The sequence below is a fragment of the Geotrypetes seraphini genome, chromosome 15, assembly GCF_902459505.1.
Source record: "Geotrypetes seraphini chromosome 15, aGeoSer1.1, whole genome shotgun sequence".
NCBI lineage: Eukaryota > Metazoa > Chordata > Amphibia > Gymnophiona > Dermophiidae > Geotrypetes > Geotrypetes seraphini.
Genome location: NC_047098.1, coordinates 32630712 through 32657690, shown reverse-complemented (window position 1 = coordinate 32657690; position 26979 = coordinate 32630712). Strand labels below are relative to the sequence as shown.

At 44.1% G+C, this 26979-nt stretch overlaps 1 protein-coding gene across 3 annotated transcripts in view; it reads left to right on the top strand.

Moving 5' to 3' along the window:
- Positions 1-1752: 1752 nt before the first annotated feature.
- The window catches only part of FLOT2 (flotillin 2), a 117089-nt gene continuing 91862 nt past the window's right edge, over positions 1753-26979 (top strand). The window contains exons 1-3 of one of the 3 annotated variants that reach the window (XM_033921658.1): positions 2897-3217; positions 17851-17885; positions 18147-18228. In XM_033921658.1, the coding sequence (XP_033777549.1) occupies positions 3168-3217; positions 17851-17885; positions 18147-18228 (167 nt within the window). In that variant the 5' untranslated portion in view covers positions 2897-3167. Of the gene's footprint in view, positions 1868-2896; positions 3218-17850; positions 17886-18146; positions 18229-26979 lie in introns of those variants that run through there. The other 2 variants (XM_033921659.1, XM_033921660.1) reach the window with 2 other exon arrangements.

The window sequence follows — 26979 nt, the reverse complement described above, 5'->3', positions numbered from 1 at the left end:
CAATCCTACACAGTCAATCCTAACAGAAAACCATGTCTTTTTGAACACACAGAACACACCTTCGCCTAGTATGAAATCACAAACTAACCCTTCCCCTTTTTACAAAACTGTAGTGTGGTTTTTAGCCACGGTGGTGACAGCTCAGATGCCAACGCTAAAAAAATGCTCTATAGTTTTGTAAATGGGGAGATAGAAAAAAATATGTAGACAAAGGTTAAACTGAAGCACCAAGAAGCTGGACTCTGCATACAATGCAACACCACAGAAACAGCGATGCATCTCCCCTAAAGCAAAAAAATAAATAAATAAATATAATTTTTTCTACCTTGTCTTCTCTGGTTTCTGCTTTCCTCATCTTCTTGTCACTCTCTTCCTTTCATCCACTGTCTACCCTCTCTCTGCCCCTTCTATATGGCATCTTCTCTCCTTCTATTCCCCTTCCAAAACTTTATGCCTCCCCCTTCCATCTCTCCCTTCACCCCCATTGGTCTGGCATCCATCTTTTCCCCTTCCCTCCTCCAATGGTCTGGCATCTCTCTCCTCTCCTTCCTTCTCCAACACCCCACGGTCTAGCATTTCACTCTCTCCTCTCCCTTCCCCTCACTTCCATCAGCATCTGCCCCCTTTATTTCCCTCCAACCCAATTACATGCAGTAACCTTCCCCCTTTCCCTGCACACCAATTCCATCAGCATCTGCCCCCTTTCTCTCCCTCCACCACGCTTCCATACCATCCTGACCCCCATTCTCTCCCCTCACCACTCTTCCATACCACCCTGGCCCCCTTTTTCTCCTTCCACCACCTTGCTATGCTCCTTTCTCTTTCCATCCAAATCAGCAAGGTCCCGCGATGACTACTTCTGCTGCCTCTGCTCTGGAAGAGGTAAGTGATGTCAGAGGGGGGGTGAGCCGGCAGTTACAGGGAGTTGCGGCAAGGTCCCGCGATGACTACGGCTTCCGGTCCACCTCCCTCTGACGTCATTTACCTCTTCTGGAGCAGAGGCAGTAGACGCAGTCATTGCGGGACCTTCCTGCACTTCAGTGTGGTTGCCTTACTTATTCCAGAGCAGAGTCGGCAGCCGCGCTGAGGTGCCCTTTGGAGCGTGCACCTGGGGTGGACCTCCCCCTTGGTACGCCACTGGCTAGGGTCCACCTTGGGGGTTAGCGCCCAAGAAAGGGATCTGGGTGTCATTGTAGACAATACGATAAAACCTTCCGCCCAATGTGCGGCAGCGGCCAAAAAAGCAAACAAGGTGTTAGGAATTATTAAAAAGGGAATTTAAGAAAGTTTATAGTTTTCAAAGAAACAAATTTATTGGCATGGTATTTGTAAAGACTGTTTGCTGTGCAATGATAGACTAAAGAAGTTGCATTTAGGGGCTTGATCCCGTTTGTGGTTTTTCTACCTGACAACGGTTCTGAGCACATCTCAGTCATCAAGCGATTAGTGAAAGTACAGGGGTGCCTTTTGTTTTGTTTGAATACTGTAATTTACTGTCATGTTTGATTGATTTTCTTATACTTGGTAGTTAATTTTGAAAATGGAAAATCACAGTCGAATCCTATTGGATTTCCTTTGGTTATCCCCATAAAAGGTCTCCCACATGCCTTCGAACTTCAGCATTTAATAAAGCCCCTCACGGTATGCTGGAAAAGGTTAATTTACGGACACACGCCTGCCGCTCTCTCCACCACGGAGGCGAGAGTAGGGTGCGCGTAATCGCGAGGGGTATTGTGGGTGGGGGCGCGCGCGTGCGTATGCGCGCGCGCGCTGCGATTTTACCGTGTTGACGGACGGAGGGAGACGCAGGTTGCGGGGATGGGGAATTGTCATACGGTGGGGCCCAACGAGGCGCTGGTCGTGTCCGGTGAGTGGGGCTGGGGAATGAAGGGGAACTTGTTCTGGGAGGCGGCCCTACGGGGCACGAGGAAGGGTAAGAAGAGCGTTCACCCCCGGGTGTGAACAGAGGAGGAAACTTGAGGCTGACCCGCCCAGCGATGATAACAGGGCGGCATGTTGGGGAGCCTTAGGGCACGGCGATTCCGCTGTGTGGGTGTGACGGGGGGAGGACGCTTCCGCGTGCCGAAGAAGACGGGGGGTCCCCCCTCTGTTCTTAGTAAAATGGGATGAGCCGGGTTTGGGTTTCCTTACTGTAGTCGGGACGGTTGGGAAGAGGATTGATTTTCCTTTCGGAAGATCCTAGTGTTTGGTGTCCAGGCCCTGAATCTGTTATCTGGGAAAGCTGCAGGTTGCTCTAGGGAGGTGCCATTCCGCTGGATTGGATTGTTTGTTATGTGGCTGTGCAGTGGGAGATAATTTTGGGTAACGTGTTAATCACGAAGGAGTATTGAATTAGTTATTTTGGGTTGCAGTGACGTGAAACTCGGTTGGCGAAGGGTTACTATCCATAGGCTTGTTGTGTTGCGTTTTTTTTCTTCCTGTTAGTAGGGCGTGTCTGTTTTTTGAGCACTCTTCCTCTCTCTTGACTGTGAGAAACGATAGAGGTTAGGGCAGTTCTTTAAAAGTGTCTATTCAGGTTACACATATTAGTAATTATTTTCCTGCTTGTATACAATGTTAAGATGCATTTTATATGAAGCAGATTAAAAAAAAAAATATATTCTGGGAATTGTTTAGTTTATTTTTAGTCTCCCTTTATCCAAAGCGGATCACAAAACAAACATCTGTCATTTTCAATGGGATAAATTAACTTTGTTACTGTAGCAGGATTTGGGACTTTTCTGTAGTGTAGATGAATTTTAAATATGCACCGCACCATAGTGTAGAGTACTATCCTGGAGAAAACTGAATTGTTTGCTGATTGATACGTTGGATGGATCAGTGTGTGAAATATTAAAAAAAAAACTGCATGAATTTTTGGGACCACATGATTTCCCGACAGGCAGTAGTCACAGTTGAACCAGAGATGAATGAATACAGTGCTATTACTGTAGAATGTACTTTCTGGATGTTTTTAGGAAGAGGCTGATTTATTTGTTTTCCAGCTTAGAATTGTTGCTGAGGGGAACCAGGGGGTATGGCATATCAGCTATTTCATAATCGATAATAACCTAACTTGACTAAGGATTGCAGTTAAATGTCTAGCTTAGATAGAAAGGAAGACGGGTTTGTGATTGAGGATGGAAGAGAAAAGCAAGCCTTTCTAAATGAAGGATTGCTGTGCTAACTTGGAGCTAGACACCCTAAGGAACTGGAGGTTTGTCCATCCTCTTTCTTTCAGGGGGGTCACATTTGTATTTTGCAACATTCAGAGGGCTAAAATATGTACCATCATATTTTGCCACATCTTTCATCAAATAGAGGCAAAATACAATAGTGCAGTGGTTGTTAAGTCGGTCCTGGGGGACCCTCAGCTTATTGGGTTTTCAAGGTATCCCTAATGAATATGCATGAGACAGATTGCATATAATAGGTAATAGGCATGCAAATCTGCCTCATGCATATTCATTAGGGCTACCTTGAAAACCCAACTGGCAAGCTTTCATCCAGTTTTGCCTTTTCTCATGTGCGGGCCCCCCTTTCACCTAGCTTCAGATGCAGAAGAAACAGCAAGATTCTCGCCTCCCCACCATAACACAGTTCTGTAAATTTGAGCTGCATAGGGCCGAAGGTCAGGGTTGGTCTTGTGGTTTCAAATCTCACAAGACTTGACAACCACAATACCAATCTGAACTTCCAGCCTTCATAACTCAAGCTTACAAAGAGCCTGAATTGTGGTGGGAAACTGGAATCCTGCTTTTAACACCATAAGAATTGTCAAGCTTCTGAGGGCCAGACAAAACACTTAGTGGGCAAGATTCTGGTCTGCGCGCTGTAGGTTGGCCAAGTCTGGACTAAGAACATAAGAACAGACTGGATGATAAAACCCCCCAAAAACTAGAGGATTGCTTATAAGGGTAGATTTAAGGTTTTTTTGTGACTGTTTATTGTAGGTTATATTGTAGGGTATATTTCAGAAGTGATATGTTTTCTTGGTATTCATATAATTCAAAAAGAACTTTCAGGTATGTTAAAAACTAGAAATGTATGAGAATGAATTGACAAACTCTTAGATGTAGAAAAATATCTAAGGAGAGTTTATTAAGAATTTATTTAAAAAAGGTATCCCACACTATGGGGTCCTTTTACTAAGGCACGCTAAATGCTAATGCGTTCATAGACTATAATGGATGCATTAGCATTTAGCGCGCGCTAAAACAAGCTAGCACGCCTTAGTAAAAAGACCCCTTGGTGGGTTACAATCTAAGGGCTCTTTTTAGAAAGGTGCGCTAGCGGTTTTAGCACGTGCTAGCCACCACCGCCTCCTTTTAAGCAGGCGGTAATTTTTTGGCTAGTGCGCGCTAATCGTGTGCGTGCCCTAAAAACGCTAGCGCACCTTAGTAAAAGGAGCCCTAAACGTACATAATCTAATCTATTTCTGCGTCGCTTATACCTAGGTAGGCTTAAGGCGACTTAAAGAAGGAGGCAGGGAAAGAGAAGAGGGAGGAGGGGTGGGAGAAGAGGAGGGGAGGAAGGGGTAGGGAGAGAGTTGGGGGGGAGAGAGGATACAGGTGATTAAATGTCAGATAGATGAGTTTTCAGTTTCTTCCGGAATATGGTGTAGTTAGGTTCCATCCTGGTCATTTCAGTAAGGTCATTCCAAGTTTGGAAAGGTGAGCATGGAGTGGAAAACACGTTTGTATTGCAGATTTTTTGTGGAAAGGAGATTTAGAAGTATTCAGTTGAGGGTTCTGCGGGAAGTAGACCATGCCTTGGAGAAGAGTTGGATGAGAGGAGCCGTGGAGTTTCCGTAAAGTATACGGTGAATGATGCATGCAGTTTTGAAGGTTATTCGTGATGGGATAGGTAGCCAGTGCAGTTGCCTGATAAAGTCTGTAATCGAGTCATATTTTCTCTGGTTGAAGATTAGTTTGACAGCGGTGTTTTGGATGAGTTGCATTTTGTGAATCAGTGGTGTTTATTTCCATGTAGATGGAGTTGTAGTAGTCCAATTGTGGTAGTATCATCAGTTGTACAACTAAGGCAAAGTGGTGTTGGTGAAAGTATGGTCTGATTAGCCTTAGTTGTCTCAAGGTATAGAGGAATTTCTTTCCGAGACATAAGTCTCAAATAACCAAATAAGTTGTATGTAAACCTACACAATATTAATGTTAAAACAAATTAAAAAATGTGTGCCTTCACATATCTCATTAGTTATACAGCAACAACAGCTTGTCTTAATTTAGCAGTAAAGCATAAACTCCATAAGAGGTCAGAAAACCACAACACAAAATTTTTCAAATGTTTCTTAAACTGAACAACAGACATGATTTGTCTAATTTCCACTGGAAGTGAATTCAATAATATTGCTTTTTTTATTTTCTATATAGCTAGTGCAATAAATATTCAAACTGATAGTTCTAAAAGAAAGAATATCTAGTAACAATTTAACAGCTGAGCACAAAGCACATCATGATAGTCATTAGATCCTTAAATAGGTTGCCATGTTGATAGGTGCTTCATTATTCAAAGCTTTATGAATTAGAGTAAGAAATTTAAATTTCACCCACCATGAGATTGGAAGACAGTGCAATTCCTTCAGTAGGAGAGAAATGTGTGACCATTTTGGCAACCCAACCAGCATGTGGGCTGCTGTGTTTAGAGTCATTTGAAGAGCATTGAGGCATAATAAAACCTGTATGACCAGTCTAAAATTAGTAAAAAAAAACAACCAAAAACAAACTTTCAGGCTTCTCCATCTAAGTTTGACGAAGATATGCTGAATCGCAACCTTAATCTGTGCTTTTAATTACAAAGTAGAATCAACAATGACTTCCAAGTATTTTAATTCAGAACGATAGGAATCATGATGTCACGTACAGTTCTGATGGACCAGCAGTATTAAAAGAGTTATCTGATAGCCACAAAATTTAGTTTTTTGTCTCATTTATCTTAAATCTGTTTGCATCTAAGCCTGAATTAATTTTAAACATATCGATAAATTTGATACACTACCTATCGTAGCTGTTTGAATTGCAGTAGAGAAGCCTAAAAACAATTATTATTAAATACCGTTAACATTTTTTAGGGTCTGCACCCATAAACAAATCTATTAGAAAATATCTTTGGGGATAGGCATGCCAGATAGACTACTCATACTGTATATACTGGAATATAAACCAAGATTTTGGGGAGTTTGTTTATATTTGATTCTTCCCCTTCTGCTGCCATCAGTGTACCCCCAAACCAAGACTTCAGCCCATACCCATGTCCGTGCCCCTACCCCCACCAGCTGGCAGCTAGCATTCCCTCCTTCCTAAGCAAGAGTAAATCCCCCCTCCCCAGGCCTACTGTGACTTCCTGGTGATCTTGCAGTGCATTGGGGCAGGAACGATTCCCACTTGCTCTTGCCCATTTTTCTCTGCAGCAAAAATGGCTGCTGAGACTGCCACAGGTCTTGGCAGCCATTTTTGCTGCAGAGAAAGAATAGGCAGGAGTGAGTGAGAATCGCTCCTGCCCCAATGTGCTGCTAGACCTCTAGGAAATCATGATAGGCCTGGGGAGTATACTTTTGCAAGGGAGGGAGGATGAGAATACTAGTTGCTGGCCAGTTGGGATAGGGGTGCGAATGCAGGAATATACTGAAGTCTTCTGGTTTTGGGAGGGTTGGCAGTGGTAGGGGGGAAGATTACCGGGAGAGAGAGTGGTAGGGCACCATAGGGAAGGCAATGGTAGAATATAAATCTAGTTTATATTTGAGTTTCCATTTTTCCTCTAAAAAGGAGGGCAAAAAATGTTATCTCGGTTTATATTTGGTATATGGCCAAATGTGGTTATGGATCAGTGCTTGACATTACTCATAGCAATAAGGGATGGGTGAAAGGGGTTGTTTAGGAATCTTAAGCTTTTGTTGTTTTGGTTTTTGTATTTTGTTTACAATCAAATATTAAATTTTTTAAAATAACTTTGGAGATAGTGGAAGCAAGCTGTGCATGTTAGCTTGCCAATTTGTGTGGTGCCTAGTTTTGCAATGTTGAAAGCCTTCTAGAATTTAATATTTTTTTATTCAAACCTTGTGCTTTGTGAATTTATTGGACAACCACACCTTCTTGAAGTCAGAAACTGGTGCTCTTTCTGTCATAGCAGAGAGCACATATATACATATTGATCGATCTGTGTATGTATGTTCCAGCATAACTCTGAAACGCATGGAGAGATTTCAACCAAACTTGGTATACATATGACTTACTATCTGGGCAAAAATATTGTGGGGGTGGGAAGGGTGTGACGTGTTTTATAGAGATGAAACTGCTTTGACCAGTTGTTTGAAGCTTCGGGAATGATGTCACACAGTCATTCAACAGTAGTATATAAGGAAGTGCAGCTGTGCTTTGGTGTGGTAAAAACTGAAAATTTATGTGATGTTAATCTTCAAGTGAATGTAAACCAAAACCCAAGGGAATTTGAAAGTAAACGTAATTGTCAAATACTTCCCATTTTACCAGGCGTAATCATTGAATACAAGTCTATTGATACTGGGATAAATAAATATCTGGGCAACACTGGGTGATCAGCTAGTAAGATATAATGGTATACTGTCTTCACAATTCCATATCTGTAAATGTGATGCTGCAAGCTTGAATATTTTGTACACATAGGACAAATCGGACACACAGGTGTTGTCATCCAATGGTGCTAATAAGGAATAGCTCAATGAATTCAGGAAACTTGCAAGATGGGAATTCCCATGCACTTCAAAAACATAAAAGGATTATAACCAGTTTTAGAGGTACTATGTTTTACTTTTCCTATGCACCTGCCACCCCTCTTAGTTCCATCATTCTATTTTTATTCATGCTGTCACCCAGCTGAGTGCATTCAGCACTCAGTTATTACTACTGTTCTCAGTTGCTATATATTTTCTTTCCCCATCCTAATCCCCGCCCCCCAAAAAAACATTTTCTCTTTCTTACGTTTTTAACAGTTGAGTTCAATTTAGTGAGCTAGGTCTTCATGTTAGTGAGCTTCTGTAGACAGAAGATGGCAGCTTTAGACACTCATATTTGTTAATGTTGCTACCCTCACTTTCCCAGGGCAAGATTTAAAATTAAGGGTTTATAGTCATACATCCCCATGGAAGTAAAGTTAAAAATCTAATTTGGAGGTCAGGGCAAGGGCATACTACTTAAATAATAGTTCTTTGTCAACATAAGGAAAAGGCTAATTGACTTCTTTACAGGATTTTTTTTTTTTCTTCCCCCTTGTTAAATTCCTGACTGGGTTTTCCAGGAATCCTTGTGCACACTCCCATGTGTATACAGCAGGGACATTCTTAGAAGGTTTAATAAAAAGCTTTTATTTATTCACAGACCTGAGCTTGTTGCTTCACTCAAACCAGTGCAGCAGCCTGTATTCCGTAGGCAATTAACCTTCTAGCACAATATGGATGGTATGCTGAACCTTTGGGTTGTTCTTGTGTGCTCGTGAGCATACTGCAAAAGATGTCAATCACAGGTTTTCAACTTCTCCTCTTCCACAGTCTCTGCTGCCCCTCCAGCTCTTTCTTTAGGAGGTGAGCATGAAGGTGTCATTCTAATCTGCTTTGTTTATTTCTTTATTATTTTGCGGTTGTTTGGTTTGCTCACGGTTTATATGCGGCTTGAGGAATTGCTGTGCCTGCTTGGAGAGGAGCAACTTTAGTTTGCAGCTGGCAGATATATTCTTTGGGGACCTATTCAGTCAGCCTGCTGAAGATTTGTAGAGCTCAGGGTTCTGGGCCCTCAGCACTTGCTCGCTCACTTCCTTGTCTTGGTCAGGCGCGTTTTTGCCTTTCTCCTCTTTTCTGCATCCATCTTGGCCTGGGGAGAGAACATAGAGAATCAGTCAAACTACAGTCTGACTGACAGCCCAAAGATCTTGGTGTGGCAGCTGACCGGTGTCTTGAGGCACAGAATCCCTCCAGATCCAGTTACACATTAAAGGAGCTAAAACACCATTTCCCCAGCACATGATCTATGAGTACAGGCTGTGATAGCCTATAGGGAAAATTGGGGGGAGGAGGGTCTTGAAAACTGTGTTTTGACTGTTTCTGCAGTCCCCCACATCTAAGATCCTATTTTTTTGAAGTTTTGGTCAGCCATTGAGCGTTTTTAAGCCTTTTTTTGTGCTAAAATGCTGCCGCCATCTTGGATTTCCCTATTTTTTCCTCAAGTTCTCAAACCTCTTCAAAACACCTCATTTTGCATCAAAACTGATTGGGATGGACCCTAATACCCAGCTATATCATGCTTTATTTGTGCTGGATGGGTGACTGAAGATTGCCCTTGTGCCACATGCCACGCGGCATAGGATGGAGGGGTGAGAGCTTCAGGATTATCCCCGCCACAGGCCTCCAGGGCTGGAGAAAGGCAAATGAACCCGTTGGGTGGAATGAAACGCCTTCTGGAGTCCTAGGGACGGCAGCCCTGCACACCGTAATGATGTAGATGTTTTGTAGCCCAATAAAAGGTATTTGCTCCACCCTAAGGGACAATAAGAGTTGCTCTCTCAGGCCTTTACCCCAGAGTTCATTAATCTCCTCTGGCAGGCTTATGCACAAAGCAGAAATCCGCTGGTTAGGTCCGTGGGCAAGCAGACCAACGCACAGGCCTCACTGGATACACAGAGCGTTTCTTCCCCGAGAGTGGAAGCTATTCTGGACTATGATGGTCCATTGGACTGGGACTCTGAATACGAGGGTTTGGATTTGATCTCTTTACTGTCCCAAAGTGAGGCAGCCTCCCTTCCAGAGGACATGGAGGCAGTATCGGCCATAGACCAGGGAGATGATCCCTTTGCTCGCCGAGTTTTTAAGTCCTCTGCTTTGTGGGAGATCATTAGGGATGTTCATGCGTGCTTGTGAGCATACTGTAGAAGATGTCAATCACAGGTTTTCAACTTCTCCTCCTCCTCCACGGTCTCTGCTGCTCCCTCTGGCTCTTCCTTTTGCAGGTGAGCATGAAGGTGCCATTCTGATCTGCTTCGTTTATTTCTTTATTATTTTGCGGGCGTTTGGTTTGTTCACCATTTATAGAGTTGAAGATAGACCCTCTGCAAACCCCTTCCTCCCAGTGTCCATCTGATTTTGTGCTTGTGTTGGTGCTCCATTGTGGGATGGGGAGCTCAGCTCTGGCTGATTTTGTTGTGCCACAACTCTATCGCTTGATGTGGAACATATCTGTCTGCTTGTGGTTGTGAGCCCATGCTTCATCTCTGGATGCATAGATCTTCATCTACTGGGTTGACATTGGGTCCCGGTCTTGGCTCTGCTTTATAGTGCAAGCAATAGAAGAATTTGGCTCTGCTTTATCTCTGGATATACAGAATAGCTTCGGCTGCCTGTTGGGCATGGCTCCATCTCTGAAACTGCTTCATTCCTGGAGGTACAAAGTGGCTTCGATGCTACTATGGCACTGCTCCATCTCTGGATGTACAGATTGGCTTTGGCTGCCGGTCTAGCACTGCTCCATCTCTGGATGTACAGATTGGCTTTGGCTGCCGGTCTAGCACTGCTCCATCTCTGGATGTACAGATTGGCTTTGGCTGCCGGTCTAGCACTGCTCCATCTCTGGATGTACAGATTGGCTTCAGTTGCCTGTCTGGCACTGCAGAGCGGCTTCAGCTGCCGGTCTGGCGCTGCTCCATCTTTGGACGTACAGAGCGGCTGCCTGTCTGGCGCTGTAGTATCTCTGGATGTTTAGCGTGGCTTTGTCTGCCTGTTTAGCGTGCCTTTATCTGTCTGCCATCTCTGGACGTACAGAGTGACTTCAGCTGCTTTACAGAGCAAGTTCAGCTGCCTGTTTCACATTGCTCCATCTCTGGATGTACAGAGCACAGCTTTGGTTGCCAGTCTAGTGCTGCTCCATCTTTGGCTGCACAGAGCACCTTCAGCTGCTCCCGTCTCTAAATCTAAAGAGCGGCTTTCAGCTGCCTGTCTGGAGAGTGACTTTGGCTTCCTGTTTGTCACTGTGGATTTGAGAGACTGCTGTGAGGGTCTCCTTCCAAGATTGTTGAGCAGCTTCACCTCCAGAGAAGTGTCCTCATTTTGTCGGGGCTTTTGGCTATGAGGTGTCTCCGCTTTCGATTGGGGCTTTTGGCTATGAGGCGTCTCTGCTTTCGATCGGGGCTTTTAGCTATGAGGTGTCCTCGTTTTCGAACGGGCCTTTCGGCTATGTTGCCCTTTGAAGCTGGGAGCCGCCACTTGCTTGACACCGTGGGTTTGATTGCTTGACACATCTTTGGGATACATTTCCTCCCTTGCAGGTAGCAAGTTTTGCTATTTATGGGCTTTTCTGAGTCAGCCATTATCCCTCATTCATCCTTTTCAGGCATGGGGCTCCACAGGACTTGGTATCCATCTTCTGGTTTCTGGCCTGCCTTACTTATTAGGACTGCTTTGCTACATCCCGTTCGTCTGGATTCATCTGCTGCTAATGACAAGGAAAGTAACATTATATTATCCCCAGGACAAGCAGGCAGCATATTCTCTACATGTGGGTTACGTCATCTACGGAGCCACAAGGGGACAGTCTCGCAAGCAAACTTGCTTGAAGATCTTCAAACTTGCGCGTGTGCTTTCCCACCAGGGCATGCGAATCCTCAACGTGGCCTCATTTCTTCATTTTCTGCAGAGCCAGAAGCCCTGTTCCTCTGCTCTGCGCAATTGGAGTGCCTCTTGCACCGCGGCTTGCTTTTTTGTTTCAAATCGAGTGAGTCGCTGTGCAGCGCGTTTCCTAAAAAATAAACCCCAAAAACCCCTTAGTTTCATTTGCCGTTGACCAGGGGGCCCAGGTCCGGCTAGGCCAACTGACCTCGCGCATCTGCGGCGGTGGGTTGGACTTATGTCCCGGCCTATTACTGGATTTAAAAAGTGCACTCATTGCGGTTGGGTTATCTCTATCACTGACCCCCACCGTTGGTGCATTGAGTGCCTCGGGGCCGATCATCGGGTTGAGTCCTGCCTGTACTGTGCTACCCTTCAACCGCGAGCACTTCGTAGGAGGCAGGCTAAGATCCTCGCAGTTTTTGGGGCCATGGATCCCTCAGGCAGTGCAGCCTCGGCTCCGACCTCGACTTTGGCCTCGGCCTCGTCGAAGTTGCTCTCCTCTGCTACGACAGGTCAGGATGTCAGAAGGAGGTGTTTGCAGAAATTGTTTTCCCATGAGGCTGGTTTCACTGTCCCTTTGAAGATCAAGGAGGTTAGGATGTTCACTGTTCCTTTGAGGCTGTTTGGGCAATTCCTAATTCCTAGGTCAAAAAGGTCAGGATCTATTGTCTCTTTGATGCTATCAAGAAGGTGTTACAGAGGCCATCTGTCTTTACTATTCTTTTGGTGTGGTCAAGGTAACACTAAGGTCAGGAGTTCAGGTAAGCAGACTTTAGGATACATATCATTAATATTCTGAACATGTCAGTAAGTAATATGCTGAACATGTCAGTAATATGCTGAGGTCACGTATTATACTGAGTCCATTTACCCCCTGGGCATAAGGGCATAACGCTCGGGTTTCTGTTTCCTACATGCAAGACTTTACATTTCTCTACATTAAGCTTCATCTGCCATCTAGTCACCCACTCCCCTAGTTTGTTCAAGTCCCTTTGTAGATCTTCGCACTGGTCCTCTTTAGTCTGAGCTCCACTAAATAGTTTGGTGTCATCTGAGAATTTTATTACTTCGCACTTCGTCCCTGTTTCTAGATCATTTATAAATACATTGAATAGCAGCGGTCCAAGCACCGACCCTCCTTCAGTCCGAGTAGTGGCCCTTCACTTCTACCCTCTGCTTCCTACCCGCCAATCAATTCCGGATCCATCTGTGTACGTCTCCTTTACCCCATGGTTCTTCAGTTTCTGAAGTAGGCGTTCATGGGGTACCTTGTCAAAGGCTTTTTGGAAGTCTAGTATACGATGTCTATTGGGTCCCCTTTGTCCAACCATTTGTTAATTCCTTCAAAGAAGTGCAATAAGTTTGTCAGGCACGATCTTCCCTTGCAAAAGCCATGTTGGCTTGTTATCATAAGTTTATTCCTTTCTAGATGCTCCTCGATGCTATCTTTTATCAGCGCTTCCGCCATTTTCCCCGGAACCGAGGTCAGACTTACCGGTCTGTAATTCATCGGGTCACCTCTTGATCTGTTTTTAAAGATGGGCGTAACATTGGCTATCTTCCAATCGTCCGGGATCACACCTGTTTTCAGGAATAGATTACAGACTTGCTGTAGTAGTTCCGCTATTTCCTCCTTAAGTTCTTTCAGTACCCTAGGGTGGATTCCGTCTGGGCCCGATGATTTGTCAGATTTTAATTTTTCTATCCGCCTCTGTACATCTTTGAGGCTTACTTCCATGGATGTTAATTTTTCTGCTTGGTCTCCTTTGAAGATTTGTTCAGGTTCTGGTATGTTGGATGTGTCCTCTTTTGTAAATACTGACGAAAAGAACATGTTTAGTCTTTCCGCCATTTTTTTCTCCTTCTTTACCGCTCCCTTCCTATCTCCGTCATCCAGCGGTCCCACCTCCTCCCTAGCCGGCTGCTTCCCTTTAACATATCTGAAGAACGGTTTGGAATTTCGTGCTTCCCTGGCTAGCCTCTCTTCATATTCTCTTTTTGCTTTTCTAACCATGAGGTGACAATTTTTTTGATACTTCCTGTGTTCTTTCCAGTTCTCCTCGGTTTTGCCCTTTATCCATTTTTTGAATGAATTCTTCTTATCACCTATCGCTTTCTTCACTTCTTTAGTTATCCATGCTGGGTCTTTTGTTCGGCTCATTTTTCACCCTTTTCTGAATCTGGGGATATACAGATTTTGTGCCTCGCTCACCGTGTCCTTGAATAAAGACCAGGCTTGCTCTACAGTCTGCCATTTCTTTGAGCTGTTCCTAAGTTTCTTCCTTACCATTACCCTCATCGCTTTGTAGTTTCCTTTTTTGAAGTTAAAAGTTGTCGCTGTGGTTCTCTTTCCCTTCGGTATTCCTACTTCAACTTTGAATTTGATCATATTGTGATCGCTGTTTCCCAACGGTCCCACTACTTCCACTTCCTTTGCAGGTTCTCTTAGCCCATTAAGGATTAGATCCAGAGTGGCATTCACTCTCGTTGGTTCTCTGACAAGCTGATCCATGAAGCAGTCCTGTTTAGCCTCCAAGAATCCGGTCTCCCTAGCGCATTTTGAATTTCTAAGACTCCAGTCTATCCCGGGATAGTTGAAGTCTCCCATAATAATCGTGTTACCGCTTTTGCATTCTCGTTTCATCTCGGCTTCCATTTCTTCATCGGTAGCTTCAGTTTGCCCAGGTGGGCGATAGTACAGGCCCATCTTTATCTCGGGCCCTTTCCTTCCCGGTATTTTAACCCATAGTGATTCCAATTTGTTGGTCATCGCTGCTGTGTCCACTCTGGTCGAGTGTATGCTTTCTTTTAAGTATAGGGCTATTCCTCTTCCTTTCTGACCTGACCTGTCCTTGCGATAGAGTTTGTACTCCGGCAGTGTAATGTAATGTAATGTAATGTAATTTATTTTATTTCTTATATACCGCTACATCCGTTAGGTTCTAAGCGGTTTACAGAAAATATACATTAAGATTAGAAATAAGAAAGGTACTTGAAAAATTCCCTTACTGTCCCGAAGGCTCACAATCTAACTAATGCTATGTCCCGGGGTACAAACTCTATTGCGAGGACAGATAAGCCACATCTGAGTTAGATTCTATTTCTAAGTGAAGATTAATATCACCCAGCAACAAGCAATTAGGGGCTAAAAGAGAATTATTAAAAATAAATTCATAGAAAGCCGTTTAACCTGGGCCCAAGATCCAGGAAGTCGGTAAAATAGTAGACAATTTAAGGAATCTAGTAAGTCTGATCGATTAAGGGTACAAGAAATTATCTCTAAACTGTTATTTATCAATGAATCCTGTACTACAAAATTTAAATTCTCATGTAATATGATAGCAATTCCACCCCCTCTCCTAATTTTATAGTGGGGAGGAAGCAAATCATTAATTATAGGATCTTCGTTAGAAAGAAGCCAGGTTTCAGACAAGAATACACATGTTAAATTCTGATCAATTATCCAGTCCTTAACGATTTGAACTTTATCTCTAATGGATCGAGCATTTACATAGGCACAGTTGATTTCAATTAATTCAGCAGGTGAGGAAGAATTTAAATTCTTAGTAGATATTAATTTCAGTAATCGTTTTCTATTGGGAAAGATTCTAGGAAGTCTATAAGAAGTGGTACGAATCCTAATAGGATAAGTGTTTAGGGGGGTGTCTGCCAAGTTGAAAGATTTTAAGGTCTTCTGTTGGTTAAAACCAATCTTATCTGTCTGTATCTCTTCTAATGGTGATGAATTAGTAGCTTTTAGTCTTCCCAGAAGTAGTGATAATAAAATAAGATTTAAAAAATGCATGTTAGTTTTAAAAGATCATGAAAATTATGAATTTAAAATTAAAATCTTGTTCTAAAGGAGATAAAAACTATAGTATCAATGCAGTGTTGTATAACATGAAACAATCACTACAGAACGCTAAACATACAAGGCCTAGATCATAGTTAAGGTCATATATAAACTAATACCAAGTGTTTGGGTTAGAAAAATCTCCTGAGTACTAATATTTAGGCTAAGAGTAAACTTCTTAGTTTTAAAAAGGAATAAACATTTAATCTACGTACATTTGCATGGATAGTTCTCATTAGGTTTGTCTAGAGTATGCAGTATATGCCCTGTAGTCTTATCTCATCATATGCCTTCTGCATATTTAACACTGTTTTGATTGGCTTTCTCTGGCTCCCCTCTAGCTTTATCTCTGTCATTCTGAAATGCAGTTCTCCGAGTGAGTTCTTGCCAAATACTTGTTTTTTCTTTGTTTTATACAGCCTTCTGATAAGTATCCATTGCCTTGTTGCACTGTTTTCGTACCTTCAGGTAATCAGTTAATGTCAAGCCAAGATTTCTCTCCTGGTTTGTACACAACAACCTTTTTTCCTGCTTGATCTCCTCAGTTATGTACTCAAAATACATAATTTCACTTTTTTAATTGAATTTTGACTGCCAAGCTTTCTGAAGGTCTTCTATGTTCTCTAAGTTGTCCTCTCTTTTATGTCATCTTAAAAAAAACAACAGGTTTCTCATTCTAACCCCTCCACAGTATCAATCAAAGGAGTGCTTTGAGATTTCTTGGTATTTTATGTATTCTCTTAGTATGTTTTGTTTTGTTAAGGGTTTCAAGAGAGCTTCCAGAATTCTTGATATCTACCGTATTTTCACTCATATAACGCGCGCGTTATACACGATTTTTACAAACCGTGCGCGTTATACGTGTGAGTGCGTTTTACAACTTTTTTTTTTCAATCCGATCCGGCATCCCCCCTGCGAACCGGCATCCTCCCCCCCCCGCTCACGTCACCCCCCCTCCCCCGCGATCCTACATCCCCCCCCAGCACCGCAAAACATCTCTTACCTGATTGGGCACCAGCACCAATGCACAGGATGTGCCAGTGCCAGTGCCCGAAGATCCTCCCTCGCTGGGCTGGGCAGTGCGGTGCGAGAGAGATCCTCCTTCTTCCTGCGCCGGGCTGGACTAGGCTTTGAGCATTTGCGAATGCTCAAAGCCTTCTGGTCTCGCTCTCTATCTCGGAAGGCTATCATGCGCTATCTCTATCATGCGCAAATGCTCAAAGCCTAGTCCAGCCCAGCGCAGGAAGAAGGAGGATCTCTCTCGCACCGCCCAGCCCAGCCCAACCCAACGAGGGAGGATCTTCGGGCACTGGCACATCCTATGCATTGGTGCTGGTGCCGGTGCCCAATCGGGTAAGAGATGTTTTGCGGTGCTGGGGGGGATGTAGGATCGCGGGGGAGGGGGAGGGGGGGTGACGCGAGTGGGGGGGGAGGATGCCGGTGCGCAGGAGGAATGCCGGATTCGAATGAAAAAAAAAATGCTCTCGGGTAAGCGAGCGGGGGGGAGGATGCCGGTTCGGAGTAGGCGGGAGGAGGTTTTAGCATGCAAGGTATACGCGTGTGCACGCTATATTAAATTTTTTTTACATAAATTTGTGTTCCCCGTGAGCTATACCCGTATGCGTGTTTTACACGGGTGCGCGGTATATGGGTGAAAATACGGTAAGTGCCTTGTTGATCAACATTTTAGTTCTTTTGTGTGCTGCTATGAGCATTTTGTGACCTCCTGCTTCAGTAGTTAGTTGATAACCTCATTTGACATATGATTTTCTTGAGATGCCCATTTGTGCTTTGGTGACCTTGGGTTCTATGTAATAATAAACCACATTTAAACCAGCATTTTAACATGGTACATTGAGCTTTGATAGAAGGCCCATTACTACATAGAATACCTTTTTTGAATGCTTATTACTGTAGCTCTGTGCTTTTGGGCTCAGCTGACTAGTGTATCCTAGTTACCTTTTTGCTCTCTTTGCTCTTCCACTTTGAGACCTTGTATATTTGAAGCAGGGCCATCCTGAAGGTGGTGCAGCTGCTCAGGGCACAAGGAAAACTGGGATGGGACGGGGGAAGGAAGGGGGCACAAGGGAGACTGAGGTAGGGTGGGGAAAGAAGGGGACACACATTGTTTTCCGTTCATTGTCTCCCCTGCAATGTGCATGGCTCGGTGAATGGAGTGGGTGCATTAGGGAGCATGTCGCATGTGCAATTATGAAGCAAATAATTGGTGGTCAATTTTGATGTAAGACCTTGTGAAACTTTGGGGCACCTTGTGTCCGTTAGTGTGAGTTTATGAAAAATGCTTTTAGAGAATTGCTGTAGGTAATAGCTTGTTCTTGTACTGATTCTTTAGAGGCAAAGAGGTTGAACTTTCTTCTGTTGTCTACGGTAAGCCTTATTGAGCCAAATGGAACCATTACTTTTGGTAAAAGCTCTGCTGACCTCTCAAAATAAATCTGGTTACCTATTCCAACTTACCATTCCATTGTGAGGGTGAGGATTGCAGATCACCTCTAAAATTCATCTTTATAAATTCAGAAGTCTTGTTTAAGTTCATGCTTTTATTAAAATAACATTGTTAAAATTGTTTTTGAAAACATAATTTATGCTTGTGCCCATGTGACATCTGATTTTGCCCATCTACTGCAGGTGGCTGCTGTGGATCGGATGAAAAACAGTATGTGTATGGAGGATGGGCCTGGGCCTGGTGGTGCATTTCTGACACGAAAAGGTAAGGAAACCTTGGAGCCTAATTTTTCGTTTATGCTGCAAATGTCTACCTATGTATTTCTTGGGGAATTCTATGCAGTTTTTAGAAATTCATACACAATATAATTATCACAAATGCCTAAATACAATTTTTAATTTTTTGGTTGGACTATCAGATAGCTCAGTTGCCTGTAGTTTCAAATGATACTGGCTCAGCTCCCAGTCATCATGGGTCCATTTTATTTTTTTGTTTATAATTTTTATTACTGATGATCCCAAAAGAATACAAATGTACAACAGCAACAGTATACCAAAAGTATACAAAGTTTACATTTGTAGGTATCAACATTGTTTTACAAGAAAACTCCTCCTATTCAGTCTAACCCTCCCCCTACCTATCTCCCTCACACCTCTCTCAGGAACCGTCCTAACCCGCAACCTCCCATTCCTTTTTATTTATTTTAAACTTGTTTAGTTTTCATTTATAAAACAAAGCACTTAGCTTTAGTTATCCCAGGACAAGCAGGCAGCATATTCTTGACTGATGGGTGACGGCACCGACGGAGCCCCGGTACGGACACTTTTAGAGTGATTGCACTCTAAGAACTTGGAAAGTTCTAGATGCCGCACCGCACATGCGCGAGTGCCTTCCTGCCCGACACAGGCGCGCGGTCCCCAGTTTCCGCGGAGCTAAGAAGACGCGTTTTTCAACGGCTGTTGAAATTTTTTTCTACTTGCCTTCCCGCTCGCGTAAACCTTTTTGACTTAATTTGCCTTTTTTCTTTGTTTCATTTTTGTAAAAAAAAAAAAAAAAACTTTCATTTTTTTCTTCAGTTTTGGTTTTTCCCCAGCGGGGCCTTCTGCCACCATCGAGGCCTCGGCCTTCGATTTGGCTGAAGCCGTTTTCACGTTCATGCCCCCTCAGCAAGGGTTTAAAAAGTGCCAGCGGTGTGTTCGGCCTATATCTCTCACGGACCCACACAACTGGTGCCTACAGTGTTTGGGTCCTGAGCATCAGGCTTCCACCTGCACCCGCTGTGCCACCTTAAAAAAACGAACTCTAAAAAATCGCCAGATACAACAGCGATTACTGTTCGGTGCCGAGATGTCCGACCCCGTTCCATCGACACCGGCCTCGGCACCTACTCAATCGGCACCTTCATCTTCGACGCCGCGTGACACCGCATCGGCATACCAGCACTCAGGTAAGCCGGCTAAGAAGCCTTCCCCGCTGGAGCGTCCTCCGGTCTCGAGTGCAGCGAGCCCAATCCTGCCGACCGTGAGGCGCCAGCGGAAGTGCTCCGCCCCTATAGAGGTGAGTCCCTCGACATCGGGCTCCTCATCTCCGGGGTGTAGAGCGGCACCGCAGGTACCGCAGAAGAAAAAGGCGGTACCGGTGCCCTCCCTTGATGATCGCATTGCGGCCATCTTACAGGTACAGCTGAAGGAGCAGCTCCAACAACTCCTTCCAGCTATCCTGACACCGATCCTTCCGGTGCCGGTCTCGTCTGAGCCGTCGGTACCGAGAGTGGAACGACCTATTCTGTCTACTTCCTCTCTTTCGGTACCGTTACACTCGACCTCATCGGTGTCGATGCCAATTCTTGCACCGGAGCTGACAACTCAACACCAGTCGGTACAGACTTCGGCTCCGATGCAACCGGTAACATCTCCCGGTACCGCTTCGATGAGGTCGGGTAAGTCGGTACGCAAGTCCCGACACCTGGAACCATCCACCCCTGAGTCTCGGGATCGTACTTCCCATATTCGAGACCCTGATCTGTGGGGTGATTCCGAAGAGCCCTTTCTTTCAGAAGGTGAGTGTTCTTCGGGGGAGGATGAGCCTGATATTCCTGATCCATCCTCCAAACATGATTCCACGTCTTTTTCAGCATTTTTAAAAGATATGTGTGAATCTCTCTCTATTCCTTTGGAGGCTGAGTCTAAAAAGTCTAAGGCATTTTTGGATGCTCTTGATTTTGACCAGCCTCCAAAGGAATTTCTGAAACTCCCTCTTCATGACATCTTGAGGGAGACATTTTACAAAAATTTAGAGACTCCTCTCACTGTCCCTGGAGCTCCCCGTAAATTGGATTCCCTATATAAAGTTATCCCCATTCCAGGTTTCGATAAACCCCAGCTTCCACATGAGTCTCTCCTCGTGGAATCCACATTGAAAAAGTCCTCAGGGGCTAGTGTGTATGCTTCTGTCCCTCCTGGTAGAGAAGGCAAAGCCATGGACAAATTTGGTAAGCGTCTCTATCAGAATGCGATGTTAGCCAATCGATCTGGCAACTATGCTTTTCATTTTTCTTTTTATTTAAAGCATCTCCTTACCACCATGGCTTCCTTTGAGCAGTACCTTCCTGAGAGGAAACGGTCGGCTTTTCACCAATGCTCTTCTTCTCTTTTTCAGCTCAGAAAATTTATGGTAAGATCTATATATGACACCTTTGAACTTACCTCTAGAGCAACGGCCATGTCTGTGGCCATGCGCCGCTTAGCCTGGTTAAGGGTGTCCAAACTGGATGTTAACCATCAAGACCGGTTAGCAAATGCACCTTGCTTAGGGGATGAGCTGTTTGGAGATTCCATGGACTCAATGACCCAAAAGCTCTCTGCTCATGAAACACGCTGGGATACCCTTCTTAAAACCAAGAAGAAGGCTCCGCCAGCACGTCCTTTCAGACAACAATCCACTTACCAATGCCGTTATGTGGCTCGTCCCTTACAGTCTGCTCCTCAACAACCTAGGAGGCAGCGTCAACAACAGAGGCAAACTCCTAGACAGCAACAACAGCAACCTGTCAAGCAGCCTCCACAACAAAAACCGACTCAGCCCTTTTGACTTCATTCTCCAGGGCATAGCCAGCATCCAACCTTCACATCTCCTGCCTCAACCTATAGGAGGGCGTCTATCTCTTTTTCTCAGCCGGTGGGAAGTAATCACTTCGGACCAATGGGTCCTCAACATCATCCACCACGGCTACTCTCTCAACTTTCAAACCCTCCCGGGCACAAGTCTACCAAAAGAGTCTGCTTTGCATACTCCCCAATCTTCCCTCCTCCTTCAGGAGGTTCAATCCCTCCTCCTTCTGAACGCCATAGAGGAAGTTCCTCCGGAGCAAAAGGGGCAGGGAGTCTACTCCCGTTATTTCCTAGTTCCCAAAAAAACAGGAGATCTCAGACCTATCCTAGATCTTCGCGATCTCAACAAATGCTTAGTCAAAGAGAAGTTCAAGATGCTCTCCTTAGCAACTCTTTACCCTCTTCTCAATCAAGACGACTGGCTATGTTCCCTCGATCTCAAAGAAGCATACACTCACATACCGATCAATCTGGCCTCCAGACAGTACCTACGTTTCATGATCAATCATTGTCATTACCAGTACAAGGTACTACCTTTCGGCCTAGCCTCCTCTCCAAGAGTGTTCACCAAATGTCTGATTGTGGTAGCAGCTTTTCTACGTTCCCACCACCTTCAGGTGTTTCCTTACCTAGACGATTGGTTGATAAAGGCAAATTCATCTCAGACAGTTCTTCAGGCCACCAACCAGACCATCTTATTTCTGCGTTTGCTGGGATTCGAGATCAATCTACCCAAATCTCATCTTATCCCCACGCAGAGACTTCAATTCATTGGAGCAGTCTTAGACACAATCCTCATGAGAGCGTTTCTGCCATCCAACCGTCTTCAAACGCTTCAATCTCTATGTCAGCAGGTGCTTCCACAACGTTCCATCTCTGCAAAGCAAATGATGATACTCTTGGGTCACATGGCCTCCACAGTTCATGTCACACCACTTGCCCGTCTGCATCTGCGCACTCCTCAATGGACCCTGGCTACTCAGTGGTCCCAAGTGATGGATCCTTGCTCACGTCACATATCTGTGACATCATCTCTTCGTCAGTCTCTACAATGGTGGTTGACATCCTCAAATCTATCCAGAGGTCTTCTGTTCCATCTACCTCCTCATCAACTTGTCATCACCACCGACGCTTCCCCTTATGCTTGGGGAGCTCACTTGAACGAGTTCCAAACTCAAGGTCTTTGGACAGCCCAGGAAAAGAAGCATCACATCAATTTACTGGAACTCAGAGCGATGTTTTATGCCCTCAAGGCCTTCCAACATCTTCTATTTCCTCAAGTTCTCCTATTGTGCACAGACAATCAAGTTGCGATGTACTACATCAACAAGCAGGGTGGGATGGGCTCTCGCCTCTTGTGCCAGGAAGCCCAGAAGATCTGGACTTGGGCCATGAATCACCATCTATTCCTGAAAGCTATCTACATTCAGGGAGCACAGAATTCCTTAGCGGACAAGCTCAGCAGAGTTCTCCAGCCTCACGAGTGGACACTCGGTCCTCTCACTCTGCAGTCCATCTTCACTCAGTGGGGCACTCCTCAGATAGACCTCTTTGCAGCTCCTCACAATCACCAGCTGCCCCTATTCTGCTCCAGACTCTACTCTCCTCACCGTCTGGCAGCGGATGCATTTCTCCTCGACTGGTCCAATCTGTTTCTGTATGCTTTCCCTCCTCTGCCTCTCATGTTGAGAACCTTGTTCAAGCTCAAGAGGGAACGAGCCACCATGATTCTGATTGCTCCGAGGTGGCCCAGGCAACATTGGTTCTCCCTTCTACTTCAACTCAGTTCCAGGGAACCTTTTCTTCTTCCATTGTTTCCTTCTCTGCTTACACAGCAGCAGGAGACCCTTCTACATCCCAACCTCCAGTCTCTGCACCTGACAGCTTGGTATCTCTCGGGCTGACTTCTCATGATACACTTTTGTCTCAGCCTGTTCGTTCAATTCTGGATGCCTCCAGGAAACCGGCCACTCTGCAATGTTACCATCAGAAGTGGACACGTTTTTCTTCCTGGTGTCTCCTCCATCATCATGATCCCACTTCCCTTGCAGTGGAGACCTTGTTGGATTATCTCCTTTCTTTGTCTGACTCTGGCCTCAAGTCTTCTTCAGTCAGAGTCCACTTAAGTGCTATTGCGGCGTTTCATGAGCCAGTCCATGGAAAGCTCCTCTCAGCTCATCCCTTGGTGTCCAGGTTCATGCGGGGTCTTTTTAATGTGAAACCACCTCTTAAAGCCCCTCCTGTTATCTGGGATCTTAATGTAGTTCTTTCCGCCTTAATGAAGCCTCCATTTGAACCTTTGGCTACCGCTTCTTTCAAGTTTCTCACTTGGAAGGTACTTTTCCTTATTGCTCTTACCTCTGCCAGGAGGGTCAGTGAGCTACATGCACTAGTTGCAGATCCACCTTTTACTGTCTTTCATCATGACAAGGTGGTTCTGCGTACACATCCAAAGTTTCTCCCTAAGGTTGTCTCTGAATTTCATCTCAACCAATCCATTGTTCTGCCTGTCTTCTTTCCGAAACCTCACTCACATTCTGGAGAACAGGCTCTGCATACTTTGGACTGTAAACGGGCTCTGGCTTACTATTTAGACCGTACTAAGCCCCACAGATCATCTCCCCAACACTTTTTGTCCTTTGATCCGAATAAATTGGGACGTCCTGTTTCTAAACATACGTTGTCTAATTGGCTGGCAGCGTGCATTTCATTCTGTTATGCTCAGACCGGACTGACACTGGAAGGTTCTGTCACGGCCCATAGAGTCCGAGCTATGGCAGCATCTGTAGCTTTCCTCCGGTCCACTCCTATTGAGGAAATCTGCAAAGCTGCCACTTGGTCCTCAGTTCATACTTTTGCATCTCATTATTGTCTGGATACATTCTCCAGACGGGATGGACACTTCGGCTAATCTGTTTTGCAAAATTTGTTTTCCTAATGGCCAACCTTCCCTCCATCCCTCTTTTTGTTAGCTTGGAGGTCACCCATCAGTCAAGAATATGCTGCCTGCTTGTCCTGGGATATAGCACAGTTACTTACCGTAACAGGTGTTATCCAGGGACAGCAGGCAGATATTCTTGCATCCCTCCCACCTCCCCGGGTTGGCTTCTTAGCTGGCTTATCATAACTGGGGACCGCGCGCCTGTGTCGGGCGGGAAGGCACTCGTGCATGCGCGGTGCGGCATCTAGAACTTTCCAAGTTCTTAGAGTGCAATCACTCTAAAAGTGTCCGTACCGGGGCTCCGTCGGTGCCGTCACCCATCAGTCAAGAATATCTGCCTGCTGTCCCTGGATAACACCTGTTACGGTAAGTAACTGTGCTTTATGGCAGGCAACCTACTTCAATACAACCATGTTTCATAAAAACTGCATCAGGATGGATGTTCCTATATTTGTACATCTAAGATTCTGCATGCTGCCCGCTTCTTCTCATAATCATAATTTAGAAATTCTGCTTACTTTGTGTCAAACTAACACAATATAATTCACTGTCTGAATAATTAAAGCTGCTGCAGATATCCCATCAGGCTGCCTCCCATTCTTTTTCTCAATCACCTGATCTGAAGCTCTCTTTCCCAAGCTTGAGCCCTCTGCATGTATTTATATTTTTTTCTTCCCTCTCCTCTCGATCTCATCTTCATTCACTCCTACACTATCATTTCTCTCTTTCAATACACTAAATGAGTAATTGCTCCTCCTGTCCAGCCTCCATTATAGCTCCATGGAGAGATATGCTAGCTGTTGCTGCCTCTATCCAGAAACAGATATGGCTGATCTTTCCCGCCAGTCCAATTGGACAGCAGCTGTTAATGTCTTGTGGTCTGGCCATGCCCAGTATTTTGGCTGCTGACCTCGCTATTATGAGGCGTGTTCAATAACTTATCTGAGTATGAAAGAAAGTAGCAAGCAAGTTGAAATAGGTCTGTACATGTTGTAACGTCTCATGGTTATTCTGCGAGTCTAACATTCAAGAGACAGGATGTTGGGAGAGTTCTCTTGCGAATCAAGTAAAGAAACCGCTAGATTTGGAGCACCGTTCAGTGATAAAATTTCTCACAAAAGGGAAAAAGTCAAAGGAGATCCGTGAACACATGACTTCAGTTTATGGTGAATCTGCCCCATCATTCTACAAAGTAAAATTTTTAAGCAAGTAGTTTAAGTGGGGTAGAGAGTCTATTGAAGATGACCCTCACACTGGATGGCCTGTTGAAACAATCTCCACAGAAATGTGCAAAAAAGTTGAAGATTTAATTTTGTCAGACAGACAAATTAAGGTTTCCTGAATAGCTGAAGAAATGAGCATCTCAGTAGGTACAATTTGGAAAATAATTCATGAAAAGTTGGGCATTTTCAAGGTTAGTGCAAGATGGGTGTCAAGAATTTTGACGCCATGTCAGAAGGCCACAAGGCTCCAGTGCTGTCAGGAGAACTTGGAGATGTTCCATGAAGACCAAGTGAACTTTTTTCATTATTTGGTGACTGGAGATGAGACTTGGGTCTATCATAGAGATCCTGAGTACAAAATGGAGCCAATATAGTGGACGCACAAGTCATCTCCACACCAGAAAAGGTTCAAGACCGAAAAATGTGCAGGCAAAGTCATAGCAACTTCTGAAGTTCATGCCACACAAGGCAACCATAACCGGAGAGAGTCACGTCAACACAATGATTGCTTTGTGGAAGCCAATTAAGGAGAAAAGATAAGGAAAACTCACAGCAGGTGCACATGTCATTAAATCATAGGCTGCCATCTGAGAATGTGTGTTTCAGCAGCTGAACCATCCACCCCACAGTCCTAACCTGACTCCCTTGGATTATTTCCTATTCCGAGTTTTGAAGAAATCTTTCCATGGATGGTGGTTTTCAAGTGATGATGATGTCAAGGAAGCTGTGACGTCCTGGTTTGTAGGTCAAACAGAATAATTATTTTCAAATGGGTTAAAGTCATTGCAGGAAAAGTGGATGAAATCTATGGAGCTATTAGGGGATTATACTGAAAAATAATTTTTGAAAACTCTTTTCCTTTCCTACTGAGGTGGTGGATAAATTATTGAATACCCCTTGTACCTGCTTGCCTATCTGTCCTGTTTGTCAAATTCTGTGCAGTTTTTCAAATACTGTGTGAGAAGGGATCTCTATACAAATTCTATGCTGTGCAGAATTTTCCCAGGAGTAACTATTTCACATATACTGCTAATAAACTTAACTGTTGCTGTTCAAAAACAGTATTTCTAGAACTGTGTGGCTTAGCAGTCATCTGTTGCTTGCTTAATTACCATTCTTTCACTTAGGTCAAGAATTCTTGACAGCCTCCCAAGCATATGTTTTATGTGATAGTTTTCTGGGGGGTTTTCAAAGGGAATAGTATTAGTTTTAGAAAATGAATAAAAGTTCTTTTTATATTATATTATATTTATTTATTTTTTTATTTTTTTTTTTGTAAGCTCTTGTTGTAATACATCTTGGATAATTCTTTTATAATCCGCCTTGAACTGCAAGGTAATGGCGGAATAGAAATCCCTAATGTAATGTAATGTAATATTTGTAATTAGTGCATCAAAATCTTTTCTAGTCACTGAAAGGCCCTTTTCCATTAAAAAGCATATGTAAATGAGATCTGTGTATATATATATATATATATATATATATATACACACGCACAATAGTTAATAAGAGCAATTTTGTAATGCTAGAACTAATGACCTTCCATGTTGCTTTTTTATTCAAAATGACCTTCAATCTTGCTTTTTTATTCATGCAGCCACTCTTAATATTTTTGCAGAATCTTTTTTTTTTTTTTTTTTTTGTAAGTCTTCCTTGTGCTGAAATAGCTTTTATTTCTGTCCTCAATTATTATCAGGATACATAAATACTGTAGAATTGAATGAGAGGATTAGAGTTGTAG